Source organism: Drosophila gunungcola, assembly GCF_025200985.1.
Source record: "Drosophila gunungcola strain Sukarami chromosome 3L unlocalized genomic scaffold, Dgunungcola_SK_2 000003F, whole genome shotgun sequence".
NCBI classification, from domain to species: Eukaryota; Metazoa; Arthropoda; class Insecta; order Diptera; family Drosophilidae; genus Drosophila; species Drosophila gunungcola.
In genome coordinates, this window is record NW_026453179.1 from 4,550,980 (window position 1) to 4,568,673 (window position 17,694).

At 37.0% G+C, this 17,694-nt stretch overlaps 1 protein-coding gene across 1 annotated transcript in view; it reads left to right on the plus strand.

The window, feature by feature from the left end:
- LOC128258788 (uncharacterized) overlaps positions 1 to 17,694 on the plus strand; it is a 65,741-nt gene that overhangs the window by 45,402 nt on the left and 2,645 nt on the right. Inside the window, exons 4-5 of the mRNA XM_052990666.1 lie at positions 8,934 to 9,036; positions 13,175 to 13,197. Of these exons, the coding sequence (XP_052846626.1) occupies positions 8,934 to 9,036; positions 13,175 to 13,197 (126 nt within the window). The remainder of the gene's footprint in view (positions 1 to 8,933; positions 9,037 to 13,174; positions 13,198 to 17,694) is intronic.

Consider the following 17,694-nt stretch of genomic DNA (forward strand, 5'->3'; position numbering starts at 1 on the left):
CCCACGGAGATATGATATACAGAAGAACTTTTGTACTTGTTACGACCACGTTCGAAATACTTGAGATAGTTTTTATCGAAAAGGGTAAAAAGTTTGATGGGAAAATAATCTTTTGGTTGCATGAATTGATCCTTCAATCTCTAATATAAGCCATTAAATAGACGCAAAGCTCCCTTGTGTAGGGCCCACCATAAGACAGACCCTTTCCAAAACTATTAAAAGAATTTTCGAGCATATATATGGGATTAACCTAATGCGCCATATAAATAATCAGCTAGCCGAACCAGAATTTTCCATTTGCCTGAATAGAGTGGGCGTGTTTTATGCATTTTTCAAATGGCAATCCAAAAATAAAGAATCTTCTTGTTGGCTCATAAATAAAACATCTCATTTTTGTTAGCTTTAGGGGGCGCATAAAAAATATTTTTAACAATAAAAAAACAGCTTTCTGCACCAATTAACATATCTCCTCGAGATATGAGGCATTTATGTGTCGCTGTTTCTGGTAAATTCAAATTTGACTTACGCTTCATTAAATCACAAATTAGAATTTGTTTATTTTGGTTCGATCATAACCAAATGTTTTTACATGGGGCTAAAGTTTAGGGACTAATTGACTTTGCCTATAAAGTTCGCGGCTCACAAAAACACAGGCAAGATTTATGTTCGCCGCAAAGTTTTCGTGGAATTGCAAAGAGGCAAATATACGAAAACTAATTAAAATTCAACTTGGCAAAAAGTTTTCGCCTAAGCAATAAATATTGTAAAATATGTACTCTGACACGCCCACGCCCCTCGTTTTACATCCGTTTCCTGGGAATGGGCACATTCCTACTTGGCTTTTCCTTGCGGTTCCATTTGTCATTCGAGTGCCAAAGTTTTTTGGTGGCAACTGGCAAAGCTGCCATTGATAGGTTCCCATTTGAAAGTTGCCAAATGTTGCCAGGGCTAAGACTCAAGGAAAACTTGGTAAATTCTGGCCAAGAATAAAGTAATACAATTAATCAGTCTTTGGGTTAACTCAAACTAATGAGAAGTCTGCGAGGAAAACATTAAGTTTGATAAATTGCGTTCATTTGAATAGGGCTGCAAGGATCCCATATCGTTGAACAATTAAAATCCAGGCCCATGAATCTTGTTGCACAACCCGAAAGAAATCGAAACTCATTTCAAGAAGCGACAACAAAACACCTGAGCATTACACAAACATTTATCATGCGGCACTAAAAGTCAAACAGGAACTGGAATTTTATTTACCCGTCTAGCCATGGGTGTGTTACCTGGCTTAGCTACGGGGTGCCCTCGAAGAAAAGGACAACATAAGAGACTAGGTGAAATGTTTGCCCCAGAACGCGTGTGTTAAACCTAATGAGCAAAGGGCACTTGGGAAACTCACGATAACGATCGGGAAAACGCTTGCCTTTTGGAGACCGAAGAACACAACAACTAAGAAAATCGTGTGCCGTGTGGCATATAAAAACTGTTGTCACTTCATTGCCATGACATTTAAATATTTCAATTTGTGATACAGCGAATCGAATGCCTAAAAGGTTTCCTCTTTCTGGAGAAATAGCCCCACGAGATATAAAATTCAATTAAGACATTTCAACATTAAATGAGCCGCCAAAAGCGAAGAGCTACGAATGAAGTGACCCAGTGAAATATTTGAGAAATATGCATGAGAGATTCTCGGACATAATTCTGCTTCTAAATAATTACATGAATGTTTAGTAGATAATTTGTTGGCATTGTTATGCAAATTCAGTTCAGCACGAAAAGGAGCGAAGAGTTGCAGCCATAATTGAGACATTTGATTGTATGGAAATGCCATCCACGTTTTTGTCGGTTTCAGTTTTCAGTCTGTTAGTTTGACAAACGGCGGGGTCCGAAAAAATTCCCTTTTGTCTCTGCTTAATTTGCCTGGCTTCTCTGAGATCCGATCGCTATCAAGTCGGGTAATGCCTAATTTATGTGGCAACTCTGGTCGGTATTAATTTATGCCTGCCAGCCCTCTTATATCACTCTCTTTTTTGGGTTGTTCCACAAGCGTGTTAATGCACTAATTGTTTTTGGCAATTAATCAATTTTTATGTGGGAGAAAAGTTTCTGTCTCTCGTGCCGCAAACAAATAAATAATATTTTACGTTGACATTACATTAATCCAATGCAATGTCTAGGCCAGAAAACTTCAACGCGTTACAACATTTCCCAGAGCGGATCCCAGTTGTTAAATTGAATTTCCTTGCTCTTTTGCATAATTGAATTTACTCTCGCCGGGTTTGGTTTGGTTCGGTTCGGTTCGTTTCTATCTTCTGTGACAGTCAACAGATTTTGGCTTTTACTTGCCAAGTCAAAGGCATTTAATGGCATTATGCCAATATATATCTGCATTGGGTGCCAAACGGCAAGGGGTGTTCCATTTGCCTGGCTGAAATGTTACAAACAGCAGTGAAAAAATGGGAGTAATCAAGACAGGCAAAAAACTTGGCAGACAGTTCGTTGGCAGCGTTTTTAAGTAAAAAGTTTGGGCCTCTTAGAGTTTCGGTCGCGAGAGGTTCAATGTAAGGTAGCTTTAAGATAAATATGCAGAATCTTGATATATAATTCATGATAAAACACTGTCTTAATCAAATTATATAAGACCGTTAAGACATCGCTAAGTGTTGGTATTAATATATATTGACACCATAATTGGCATTTACATTTGTCAATGGCTTATCGATGATTATTTTGGTTATGGTTCTAGAATTTTTATAAAAATAGCTTTTCATTTCTGTTCGTTAAACCAGGGAGGCACCCTCCCCTTTTAATCACACTACTTCTATCATAAAACCAATGGTCTTTATTTTACCTTTGACAAATAAATTTGAAAAAAAAGCACCCCCGCAACCGAAAAAATCCATGTGTAGTTGAGTAAATTACCAACAAAACCACTTGCCACTGCGGTAAAATTAAGTCATTAAACATACAAAAAAAAAACACCGAGCACACTGAAAAACACTGAATAAACAATGGCTAATGATGGCCACAGTAGCCAGTTTCTCGCACCTGCCACGAAAAAAACTGAGGAAAAAACGCAGAAAGGTAATTTTCCAACAGGGTAGCAACTGAAATATCGTGTGGTATTGACCACAAATTAACAGTTGTAACCAAACGCAAAACATTGGCCATAAAAAATGTTACCAACTCGTCTGCAGTGCGTAATTACGGTGCACATTACCAGCACACGGGGATACACATTTGCACTTAATTGTGGCGCTTAATTAGACCAAAAAGGTGCAGACTCAGGCAGACAGACACAAAACCCAAAGCCCAAAACCCAAAACCCAGACAATGGCCCAGAGCAACTGACGAGTGTCGAGTGGTGTTTGAAGAGTGTTTCACATGCAATTCAATTCAAATGTATTTACATGACATCCCACTCCGGGATTGACAACTCAATTTCGCTTTAATTGTTTGTGCACGTAATTGTTGTTATTGCTGGTAGCTAAAAGGATTTCTCGTTGCGCTAATGATACTTTGTAGCTCCCGGCTCCGCATCCCCGCAATTAACTTAAGTAAGTTGGTTAAGCCAAACGAAAAAATAACAAACAAAAAACCAAAAATCCCTAAATTTGCTGAAATTGTTTGCGAAATTCCTGTGAGCCGAACTTCTGTTGAAAATGTTCGGCATATGTCGCATCTTTGCCTTCATTCCCAATCCACAATCCACATTTCGTATCTGTATCTTGTATCTGGTGGCGCCGCCGCTGGGGGTCCTGTCAGTCCCCCGCTCCCCACCACCCCCACCCCTGCCTTTTACCCCCTATTTCTCGATGTCTTTGCGCCTGCGCATTCAGTTTAATTTTTATTTCATTTTCGCTGACAATTTGCAGCCGCTGACCAGCAAACAAACAACAAAAAAACCAAAATATATATATAAGGCAGGGAAAAAAAACATTTTTTCAGTGCGTTTTATTTAACGACTTTCAGTCCGGACGCATGTTGCACTTTGCTGTTGTTGCTGTTGTTCATTTGATTATCGCCACTGTCGCCATGTTATTTATTATATTGGCTTAACCAAGTACGCAACCTGGCCCTCTTTTTTATGGCTTTAACCTTTGGGCAACCGCCGCGTTGCTGACATTATTTAATTTGTCATTTAATTTTTGTTCGCCTTTTTTGGCGCTTTCTTTTGGGAATCGAGTTTTTTTCGGCCATATGTTCCCTCTTCAACATTTGTAAGAAAGTTCGGAAAGGAAATATCCGTATAAATGCAGTGACAGATATATGTGCATCTGGGAGGTGTGTTTGACTCCTGGCACACATCTGTTATTTCCTTTAAAGTTATGAATATGGCTTTGAGAGGTTATAATTTTCGAACATTAAATTTCTTTGTAAATCATGTACGGTTCCATTCTCCCAAAAGCTTATGTGTGTTTGTTAATATTTTGCATATTGAAAATGGAGAATTTATTAATCACTATATTAATCCATGCCTAAAGATAATTAAGTAGATACAATATTATTCATTCGATTTTTTGTGTATAGATTACAATGTTATACATTAGGGGAACAAAAGACTTTCATAAAAACATATAAGCTTAAGTCGTAAAATTGATCAAAAAATCTGAATGAAAGTATTTAAAAAAAACGTTCAAGATAAATAAAACTTTCCATTTTTTTATATTTAATTTATTGAGTAAATTCGCTTACCGTTTTAATCTTCTCCGGGCCGCTTGATTAATTATCTCGAATTTAATTCAAATCGACGTGTCGCCCACCGTCGGCGCACAAAAATTCCAATGCCAAAAAAGTCGCTAAATCATTTCTTAATTGCTCAATTTGAAAACAAATGCGACCATTTAATTTAATTGTGTGGACTGTTAATTGAGTCGTAGTTTGGCCAGCCGATGCCTTTTATTTCTGCACGAATGCAGCCCCCCGGCCACGCCCCCTGCCGCCTCGATACGTTGTTAGATAATGCCAGGGAAACTTGTTGTCTGTGTGCCCGCCTGTTCATTTTCGGCATTTTTGGGCAGGCAATTAAATCCAAAAAAAAAAAAAAAAACACAAAAATAAAAACAAAAAGGAAAACTGCGACAGTTTTCGGGGCTCAAATGCTCAGCTGCATTGCCGTGGGCCGGGTATTTTAATGATTTACAGCAGTAGCTGGACTTTACCGGCTCTCCCACTACGGCAGGTGGGCCAAGCGGTGTCGAAATTTGCATATGCATAAACCGCATTATGCGATAATGTGCAATAAACGTCGCAGAATCGAAATTATGTCGCTTGCTTTCGGCATATTTGAGATACAAGCTGTTAACTCCGTCGATAAGTCGATTTCGAGCCATAAGAAGGTGGAACCATAAATCTTGTGAGCATTTGGCCGAAACGCATCATCAATCATCTCGGCATGCAGATCGATTATTACAACTGCCGACAGACAGACAGATAGACTTATACATATACCTGAGCTTGTGAGCTTGTGAGTTGTGAGCTTGTGAGTTGGCGTCGGTTGCATCTGCGGGCCCTCATTTGTATCTGATGGATGTATCTGCGGCAACCTCCTGCTGCTGCTGCTGCTGTTGCATGCACAGTTTCGCGGAAAACTTTGGCACAGCTGCAGCAGCATTTGCTCGTGTCAAGTCCTAAAAGTTCCGAGAAATGCTAAAAACCACTGGCCGCTGGCCATGTTCTATGCCAAAAACCAAAAAAAAAATATATATACAAAAAAAAACTGAAGTCCATTGTCCGGCACGAAATTATTTTAATGAGTTGCCAATTAGGTCCGAAAGACCACTGAAATAGATCAGTCAGGGAGGAGAGACTGCTAATAAATACCTGTAAGTAAATACCTGTAAGTAAGTACCTGAAATCAGGCCGAGTGCGTAGAGCGGTGAGCTGGGCACACCTGTTGACTGTTGACTGCCAGCGAGTGGCATAAATACGAGTTCGAGTGGCTGGTTGAAAGGGTCCCCATCCCGTCCTCGGATCGGATGGAGCTTGATGTTTTAGCTATTTACGAGTCTTTTGGGGAATTACATTCACATCGGCCCCTGACAGCATCCGACAGGCCAAAGTCCTTGGTCCAAAAGCTGGGGGAAATGCCGTGAGTTGGAATGCAGATGTTGCATGCGATATCGCCTCGAAAAAAAATATGCAAATATGCATGAGTCATCCCAAGATATGAATAAAATAAAATTATTTAAACAATTACTAACCTTAGAAAACTATTAAATGCTCAAAAAAAACACTTAAAAGGCCTTTGATATTTACAACAAGCCATTATTTGTTATTCTACTACATTATGAAACTTTACCTTGTGAAATATGGTATTTCCCAAATTATTTTTCTAGCGAAGTAATTTTATTTGTTAAGCCAACAATAAACCTAAAATATGAATATAAAAATACTGCTTCAAATATAATATTTATTACAGTCATTATAAGTCCGTTAAAATGCAAATATTTTTTATTAACAAATTTCAAGTAATGGCGTTAAACTAACAATAAACCTGAAATATGAATGCAAAAGTACAACCACAAATTTTTATGACTGTCTGTACAAATCCGTTTAAAAATAAGCACTGCTTTGCTCAAATTTTTAAGTTATTTTTAAAAAAGTAATTTGAAAAAATATTATAATTACCTATTTGCTTTAATGATTGCGTTTTATAGGTACGTAACATGTTTGTTCTAGCTAATAATAATTCGAAAAGCAGTCAAGCAAAAATCTATAAAAAGTTATTTAAGGCTATTTTAATAAAAGGAAATCCGCGTATGGGTAATCCATTTTTCGAACCAGTAAGTTGTTAATTTTAATGCAAATCAGCGTAGTATTTTTTTTTCTTTTTCTGCAGTTTAGCTCACGCATAGAAGTCATGTGGCGTGGCTCAGCCACCAGTAAAATGCTTTATTTCTTTTCTCTTAACTCGTTAGTTCAATTATCAAGTGGAGCTCCTCGTTATTCTCATTTCATTTTCTCTGCCTTTGTCTTTTTTTCCATTTTTTTGTTTAACACTTTCTGAGGCGCCGCTTATTAACGCGTTTCCTGCTCACCACGCCCACATCCTCAATTCAAGCGAAAATTGCTTTTCACTCGCTCCCATTCTGTTTGTTATTAATTACCCAGTTTCCAAAGACGTTACACATCTACCAGTCTTCGAGGTATCCAGTTTTGGGACTGCCTCTTCTTTATATTTTGGCCAATTGAATTATTACGAAGCGAAGACAATGAAAGGGGGGGAGGGGGGTCCGTCGAAAGATGCCGTAAGGAAAGGAGCGCTAAAAAAACATAATGGCGTTTGCTTTCATTATAGCACCGAGCATAGTATAAATATTTAAGCAACTGGCAATGAGATAACAAACGATGAGAGAGAGAGGGGGGGGGGAGGGGCGGCGAGTCGGGGAGTCAGTAAATTTATAAGCGCGAAAATGGGGTCAATTTCGAAAGGGGGAGGCGTGAGGCAGGAGTACAAGGCAAATGTTGATAGTCCATTCATCAGTTAGTAGCGGCTAAATTACGTTCATTTTTCTGGCCACCCCTTCTGTTTTTGTTTGTTAATGCCCTAGGAAAGAGTTTAAGGAGTTACAGGTGAAATTTGAGCACTAATAGAGGAAAAGGGGTCAAGGTAAAATATGACGTAACTAAAGGAAAAGTAAACCTACTTATAAATTGGAATAATAAAGGAACAGAAGCACCATAACATAAACAAAGGAATATGCCTTACGGTAAACATAAATAAGGCAGTTAATTAACCGTTTTTAATCTCGTTTACTGAGGATAGGTATGAACACAAAAAATATATATCGATAGATTTATTATAAGCTAATATATGTAATTTTGTCATACATTATTGTAGAAACAAAGAGTATTAATATTTCGACCTTTTCCTTCTTTGTGCAATCTGTTTATTTCATCTTCAATTTCGCTTCGGCTTTTATCAAAAGGATATAAAACATAGCGTAGAAAGGCTAAAGGCGGGCTGAAATATTTATATGCGTGTTGATTTCTGTTTGCTGAATTTAACCTTTTTCCCCTTTATATGGTCGACTGGCCGATGCCCACTTAGAGATAACAGACTAGGCGAAAAAGGGTCAAGAACGCAGCCGCATGTGTTGGGCAGTCGGAAAGAGATACCGATATGGTGGATGGATGGGGAGGAAATGCCCCCCCCAACCTTTGCCACCCATTCACTTCCATTGCGCGCCTCATTTAACTGCGGTCATAAATATTCTAAATCACCAGCGGGGGCAGCGACGTTAACGGCGACGTCAGCCTCAAGTTGTTAAGATAATAAAGTTTGTAATTAATTTTGCATCGTTAAATGCGCCGTACACTTGTAAGTGAGCATTTAAGAAAATTTAAACCGCTCGCCAGTTGAATTGAAGACCCGGTATTTGCGAGAGCGAATTTAATCGCCAACCAGTCACCGCAGGTCCAGTCCTAATTGACTTTACTCACGAATTTAAAAGCTCCGTTTGCTCATAGCTCTAAACACCTTTACATATGTGATAATATTTTTTTTTGAATTTTTACAATTAAATGGGATGAAAAACATCCAAAATATTTACAAGAATTAAATTTGTTTAATGTATTACTAACATGACATCAGGTAGATAAAAGATATTGTTATTTTATACCACTAGACAAACAGAATTCAATTATAAGCAGCCAACGGGCTTACGGTTCTAAAATGTGTGCGAGCACTGTACCCTTATTTATATACATGAATTCACGTTATAATACATATTTCATACTCCACTACCTGTTCTATTCATATTCATAACTTTTTATGAATTCATCATCTTTATCGCCATCGCTCCATAAAAATTGCATAATCATAAAAAGGCTGATCAGCCAGTTTTACTATGCTCATTACACACACATGCTTTAAATTAATCTACGCTTATTTTCATTAACAATTTTGTTTTTGGCTTCTCCTTTTGCAGAAACCGCCGGTGAACTTGGATGGGCATTCACCCTAATAATAGTTTCAATCATATCGGCTCTCATAGGTGCTATTGTAATGGTCATAGTTCTAAGATGTAGAAGGTAAGTCGATAAATGAAGTGCCAATATTAATTTATTTACTACTACAATATTTTCTCAAATGTGACGTAACTAGTTAAATATCGACCATAAATATGAATGGTCTTCCCAAAGGCCACATAAAAAATGTCTAAACATAAGGAAACAAGCGTCACGAAACAAATATTAATTTATAACAAATAAATTATTTTTGGCCATTTAAGTTATTTGTGGCACAACTGGTCATACATGGCAATTTCCAAATAACTTTGCGTACTTTCCTTAAACATGTTCAATTGCAAACGAAAAATAAATTTGAGTCTTTACCCTGGAGACCTCATAAATTGACCATTCAAAATTAATTGGCCAAAACAAGCGGCGAATAAATAAAAATGCAAATAATGAATAAACAGTCACATTTTGGCATTTAGCTAGAAAAATGCCGCAATTAGTCATGATAAAAACAGCAAAATGCACACATGAGTTTGGAAGCAAAGAGAAGAGGACATTCAACTCTTAACCCCTTGACGACCCCAACGATCCGTCATGTTCCGGCGACGGCGACATTTACAACGCCAGACAAATTGAATATGTTCACGTCGTATGGGGACTCCAGTCAAGTCTCATATTTGCGCGAATATCTGAGCTGTGGGATCAGTGTAACTATAAAGATTTACAATGCATTGCCCACACGGACGGCACGAAGCGGCAACACCAGCAATTCAATTAAACGCCCACCAAAAAATAAATAAAACCTCTTAAGTGAGTCAACGGCATCAAAAGCAACAGCAACAGCCACGGCTGAGAATAATCGAAGCCGAAAACAAAGGAACATGAAATTGCTTTATTACTTAATTGCTCTTTAAGCGAAACACAAGCCGAAACACAGAGCTTTGGCCACAGGCGTTTCTATATGGCCAAAATCGAAGTTTTCGAGTCTATCAAAAGACCGTGGAGAGTGGGTCACACACTCCAATCGCTAGATATTGGCGATTTCGAGTACATTTAAATGGGGGGTGGAGGGGAGGTGGATGTCTTTGGGGAAGGGTAGCGGGGGCGGTACAGAACAACACACGCGAGTGCCAAATTAACAGAAATCTTTGTCCATTTCGATTGGCGGTTGCGCAGGCGCCGCGCTTGTTATTCAACTGCCGCCGTGGGCTTCCAGTTTGAAGTGGAAACGCTGGCCACATGTCGCGTCCAATTAAATTGTCATGTCGTCTTATTTGGCGGCATGTTTGCATAAAATTAATTTTGCAAATTATCCGCCCAAGCCAAAACAAACAAATGCGAAATGCGGATCCAAACAGGAGTTGAAATGGAGTTGTTCGTATAGATGACTAAATAGATACGCTTTGAAAAGGGCGGGAAGCTTGTTATTATTATAATTGATGCAATTAATGATTAAAAATTAGTTTATTAACGTATTATTAAATTTTGTTTATGATTTTCAATCGCTGCATAATCACCAATTATATTTTTATTTCTTTGATTGGCTTTAAGACACCACATCCAATTTGATCCACTGGTCATGCATTGAAAAACCCCAGAAACTGTTAGGTAAAAATTTGTTTTCATATAAAACTCTTTTATAATCAAGGTAATTCAGGAAAAAAAGTTTTATTTCTTTTTTTAAATTATTTTAACAGGTTTAAGTTTCTTTAGCCTATATTAATATTTTATTATGCCAAATTTCACCTTAAAATTCTAAATAAAATGGCTCATAGTAAATATTTATATATATATAAAATATAATTTTAAAGAAAATGGTTTCCTATTTTAAATAAATTTAAATAACAGAAAATTGTAAGCCATGCTAATTAAAATCGAAACAACTTACATTTGAAAACTTTTTTGCAATGTTATAGAGTAATTCGGAACAACTGGGTGATATTGCAAAACAGGTTTAAAAGCCCTATGACCTGTACACATATATTTTCAAAAATTTTCAGTAATTTATTCAGTATTGATTTAACGAAGCCAACTTTCCTGTGGCAAGTTGTCTCAATCAAGTGCCGTTGGTCTCCTATTCTCACGCTTTTTGGACCAAATTTGATTTTGCATTAATCACCTGTGGACCCCCCTACCCCCGTCACCTGAATGTCACGGTGTTTGGCTTGCCGTCAGCCTTAGTCACTCATTTTGGGACTTGTTTTCGCAACCGTTTTTTAGCTTTTTCAGTTTTCCAGTCCGTCGGTGTGTGGAGCATGTCACGTCGTGGTCGGACGTGTTGGCTGCCAAATTAGCAGCAATTACATGTAATATCGGTTACACTTATTTGCATATTGATGCAATTCTCGATCTGTTCGTAATGGTGCTATAAATTTGCTTGGCACATGTCTCCAGCAAGTCACCAGCTTTTGCATTTGTTTCTGTATTTCGCCCGACTTGATTTGTTTAGCTCGGCCACCGTATTAAGCTTAGGTCTTAAGTGGCACCTGCCATTCGGATTTTGTGTGCTTTTTTGACAATGTTTGCTCAACGTCTAGACGGGATAATGTCTTTCCAATGGTCACAGTGGCTTGTCGGAAAAATTTCAAAGTGCCATTGCAATTGAATCTTGTTTCTGACACTTGGATAATATTAAGGAGCGGTAAAATTGGAGTGGATTTTAATTACGCAAACTTAGTTTACATAAGACTTATTTTAAATAAATTTTAATTGACTATTTTCGTCAGACCAACAAAAAGTGAACCCCTTTCTTTTTTAGTTTTCGAATTTATTCCAGATTTTATTCTTTTTTAACGAATTTATTCCAGATTTATTTTTAATTGATTTTTGAATTGCAGTAAAATAAAGTTACTCTTCTACTTAATGTCATGACGTTTTGTATAAAAAACTTTTTAAAAAGTATTGGATATAAATTATGTTACAAATTTTTTAAGCATAAAAAATGTATTGAATAAGCCACAACTTTCCTTTCAAATATGAAATTATCTCTATTAATTGTAATTATAAGTATTAACCTCTTTGATAGCTCTGACCCTTTTAATTCAAACTACACCTTTCTATATCGAGTTTGGTTTAAAATATCCAAGGCCCGTTCCGTCTTAAATTATTTTTTAGTTGGTCTTTTAGTTGCGAAAAACAAAAGTCAAGTTTAAACCGCTTAATGCATTTAAGACACAAAAAGGCGTGTTCAATTAGCATGCAAAAAACTCGATCAACCCCAAAAAAGGCTATTAAAAAAATCGAAACTACAAGCGCAGAAAATTGAACATAACGCGACGAAGGAAAATCGTAGGAAAAAAAGCTGAAAGACTCGAGCTAGGTAAATTAGCGCATAGCCAAGGCCCCCGAGACAGCGGCGACTGCTTGTTCAATTTAATTGAATTGAGGAGAACAAAAACTACAACTGAAACTTACTCTAACGCTAAAAAAAAGAAAGAGAAAAACGAATTGGCAGTTGGGGCTCGAGTTGAGTTAACATTATAATCGATCAAGGCAAAGCGAGGGGAAAATGCAGCGCATGCCGCACTGCACTCAATCAAATCGGACAGACGGTTAATTGATACGCACAGATCGAATATATATATAAATATATATCGAGAGGTATATGGCCATTTAGGCCCCAGGTTCGTGCCGTTCGATGTGACCCAGAAAAGCGGAGTCAGCAAGTGCAAATATGTAGTTTGGAAATGGAAAATGAAACGATGTGGAAAATGTGATCCAGAAAAAAGACATAGAAAGCCATGGCAAACACCTGCTGATTTGTGGATTCGGGCACAAATCACTCAGGCCCAAAACATGCAGTCTTCTGCAGGTTTTAAATGCCAAAAACTTCATCGATGATTTGTTTTCTTTTTTTCTCTTTTGGGTATAATCTAATCGCAACAAATGGCGAATGTGTTCCCTGGCTGCTGGATAATGCAATTCCGTTGTTGCCGGTGGATTTTATCGGCCTCAACAGATACGTTGTATTAGCTTTATCGGCGTGTCAGTTCGCGTCACACGCAACTGGCACTTAAAGCATTTGCGTGGCCCAAGTTTGTGTCTTGAGTCATTCGTTCGCTCAAGTTTGTGTCCCAAGTCATTCGTTTTGGCATTTGCCATTTTGTCGCTCGACAAGTTTGACATTTACTTTATACTAATTTATGCCCGCCAGTCTATTAAAATTTTGTTTATTAATTGGTACACATTTTTTCTATTCTTATCTTTGCAGAATTAAATCAGCGAATGCCAATGGTAAGTGAACAAATGTTTTCTCTACTACAAGCTACTATTTAAATGAGGGGAATGATTTGTTGGGGGTGATTAAATGTATATTAATAGGATATATATATTTATATATAGCCATTTATTAACTAGATAAGTTAAATGCAAACATAATTTACAATTCAGATTGCTTTACTTAGAAGCATACGAAGCTCAATTGTTATCATTTTGTTAATAAAAAGGAACAAAGCCTGAAAATCTCTGCTACATAAGAAAATATTTAAAAATTTAGTGAAACTCATAATATAAAATTATTTTTAAGAAAAAATATGAAACTGTAAAAACATTATTTGCATTCTGCATATAAAATTTTAATTTATTTTTTTCCTTCCCATTAAAGAGCCCTCCGTCCAACGAATTTATCCCATTAATATCTCATTTCCTCAAAAAAGCCTGATCACTTTGACGTTTTTTGCCAGGCCTGATTAATTAGCCAAGCCAAGTCAGGTCAGGTTTTTTTTGTTACATCTGACCATCATAGGGGCTCTTGCCTTCTCTTTGGATTTTCATTTCCATTTTTAATTGCATAATTCTGCCGTTGCATGCAATTCAAAGAAATCTTTCGTTCTGGACTTCAGTTCCCTTTTTTCTGTGGCAACATTTTAATTTGTTTTCAGCGACTGTGGCAGAAGGAAGGCAAACTAACAAAATGAAGACAAATTTTTGACGACAATGCATGAACTTCACGTTCGTGCCACAAATCAGAGATGCTGCTGCTCCTCCTGCGGCAGTTGAAACCGAAATCCAGAGCTCTGGGGGATTATATTGCCTCGGGCTACGTGCCGGATAAAACTTTCGAGTAAAAGAAAATTTGTAGACAAATTAAGGCAAAGCCAAAACAATTGTCATGGCCGCAGACTTCGTCAAACACGTTTGAAAATCGTGCAAAATGGGGAGAGGCAAAAGAGACTCTGTTTTTTTGTTTTACTATTTTGATTTACTTGCTCGTCTGGCGATTCTGGTTCGGCTTTCAGCAGTAGTCGAATTATTGACAAACGATCCCTATTCAGGTCGAAATCTTTCCCTTTCTTCGAGCTTGGCGCCAATTTCACTGTCCGTCTTTTGGGCCTGACAATCGACATGCAGGACAAATTGTTGACGGCATTTAATGTCACAGCAGCCAATTAGCTGTCCCCATGAAAATGCTCGTTTCTTGTTGGTTTCCTTTTTTATTTTGCCAAAAAGTTTTTGTTGCCCACTTGTTGATTGTTGTTTGTATTTTTTTTTTCGGCATTTTTCGTTGGTGGTACGCACGGTTGCATGTTGGGGCCAAGCTAAAAAAACAAAACAAAAAGAAACAACCCGAAAAACAAACAATCGCCACAAATCGTTAAACTGTCAGCAGCTTTTAAAGCGCGTGATTATGTCCAAGTCAACGTTGAGAGTTGAGAGACAAGCGCCAGTTGCCAAAGAGTTTTTTTGCGGATTTTTCCCGAGTCTTTTTGTGCCGAAAGAGAAAATTTTCAATTGGCCAAAAATGCACATTTAAGTGGTGTTTATTGGTTGCAACATTTTTTTGTGAGGTAAAAAAGATTTTCAATTCAAATGTAGGCTGTAAATTATGTGTACTGGGTGAATTTGGTGTCGTTAAAAAGCAATTAAACTTTTAATTTATTTTTATGTGGGAGTTCATTTAGCTGAAAAGCTCTCCTTAAAGCGGTGTTCATTTGTTACAACATGTTTGTTAAGTGGAAATATGTAGCAGTAAACATATGGATGTTTGTTTTTAAAAACTTAAAAAGTAGCTTTACTATTTTTTGAGTTATTTGTTTTTTTTTTTAAGTCTTTAATTTTAATTTTTGAAAGTAGTGGTAAATAGCATACCTTTATTTTTTAAAACCTCCCAACCAGATAGACAGATTTCCTAATTTACATAATGAAGCAATCGCTGCAAACAATCACAAAAAATGGCAATTGCAACATTCGATGGTGTCAATTTCATAGGTAATTCTTTGCAATTATCTTTGAACAGCAGCCAACGTGTCGTATGCGTAACATGATTTTAATTATGCACACAAAGAATTGCAGATAATCAGCCAGCACACACAAAAATATACAAATAAACGAAAATTGCTATGTGACATTTGTGTACATTAAACGGGCAAGACAACGTACTGCGATTGGCATTATCTAGCCGACTATTAAGACTTCATTACACATGTCATATTTGCCATTTGCACAGAAACAAAAAAAAAACAATTTTCATCCACACAACACAAATTAAATTCCAAAATCAAAGTGCTCGTTAATTTTTCGTTTATTTATTTTTGATTTTCTACGCTTTTCATCTGAACAAAAGCTGACTGCGAAATATTTTGTTAACAACAATTTGCCGCTTGCTGTTCGTCGGCTACTGCAACCATTCTGGTAACTACGATAAGCAGGCGAAGATAAGACGTCTATGGTAGCTGTTATAATGCACTGAAGTACAGTGAAGCACATATTTAAAGTAATAATTTTTAAATATATCAATTTTTTATAAATTTAGCTAAATATTTTTTTAAAATTAAATTCAAGAGCAGAATACGCACGAAAAATAATAACATTTTTTAAAAATTGAATTATTTTGATTTATTTTTTAGGAATTCTTTTTTTACGTTTTGAAGACTTTAAAAAAATGTAAATATTTAAATATTTCCTTTTAAATAAAAATAATTTATAAATCTAGTGATTTAAAAAAATTGTTTAAAGCTAAGAAAAAAGGCGATTTTAAACCATAAGAACTTATACCCGCTTAAAAAATTTAAGAAAACATTAAGGTCATTTTTGGGGGTCTCCACTGTGATGCAGCATTAAGAAACCCAAAAAAAATAATCGTAAGTGCAATGCAGTTGCAGTTCCAGCTCAGTTCAACTTGCTTTGGATCGATTCAGCTGAGTTAGCTGTGCAGTAGCCGCGGCAACATCGTTAACACGGCGCAAAAACAGCCATTAAAGCCGAGTTCCAGTTGGAGCTGGGTCTTGGCATCTTGGAGTGGGTCTCGGAGTCTGGGACTTGTGTTTGTGGCATTGGTGACATGCACAAAATGCATGTATATGAGCACCTACGTACGATAACTTCGGTTTGGGGTAATAATCGCCGCAGTCAAAGCCATTGCTGCTGGACATTCGCTTAGTCGGAGTACGTAAATCATAAGCATAAAACAGACTTCGACTCCAACTTTGCAATTCAAACTGCACAGGGGGAAAAAAGCATGCAAATTGTATTAATTTTATTCCAATTTATGGCACCATTTCTTTGTAAGCTTGTCTGCCTCCAAAAAAGTTAAATATAACTGATGTTAAAATTGTTTTAAATTTATTATCGTTCTAACCTAATAAGATCATAGTTTCCACAATTATTTCGAATTTAAAAATATTTTTAGCAGCATAATAATACAATTCAAAATCATTACTATAATACAGTTAAAATTGATTTAAAAATAAATACTAAATAAATATTGGAATCAACGTCTTTTTTTTTAATCTTATAAATAAAATTTCTTTGTAAATATACTTTTGCTAAAAAATATTATTGTAATAAATAAATACATTTGTTTTTAATTTAATACGTACGTTAATAGTGAACCTGTTATTTAATTAAACTTTGTGTTGTGAGAGAAGATGAGTTTTTTGGTGTTGTACATTTTATTGTTTTTGGTTGGTAGCAATATAGATTTGCTGCAATTTCTGTTATTTTTTCTCTGTGCCTGAGGAACTGCATTATGCATGTACATAACTTGGAAAACCATCGGTCGCACTGTTGCTGCCGTTGCGTATGCACCACGCTAATTAGCTGAATCGCCCCAAGTGGCTCCGAGTGGCTCCATCTTTTCCAAGTTAATGAGAGTGAAAGGCGAGTTAAAATATATAAAAAAAATATATACACATTTTTGCGACCAGCTCTAGGCAAATTAGCTGGGGATGAGTTGGAAATTGGACGCCATGGCGGATGTTCGGATGTTGAGAACAGGTCTACATCGTTTACGGCCAGCAATTATACGTGTTTGCGCCCAGCGATTTTCATTGAGCGTTTGGCGTTAGTTGTCTATAAATTATGAGCTTAATGACGGGAGAGATTTTATGGAATCCCGGCTATTTGGAATTTGAGTGCTTTTCAACGCTTAGTTGAGTCACACACAGAGCTCCCATTAACCTTCCCATGCCCACTTGGGCATTATGAGATCACATGTGCTGATATCGCAAAGGAGAAACATTTGGCATTTTCGGCCACTTGGTTGCCTGCCACCACAAAATGGAACCACTCGGTGGTGCAGCGGTGCAGTGGTGCAGTTGGTTTGCCACCTAGCTGCCAGTTGACAGCCGTTTAATTTACGCTTTGTTTGTTTGTTTGTTTCTGTCTTTTGTTCACGTCCTGAGGTGAATGTTTGATTTATCGTCCGATTATAAGCCGAAATGTCATAGATTTCTGCTGCGTTCGATTCGGATTGGAGTTAGTGGATTCTCCTCCCACAAAAAAAAATCACCA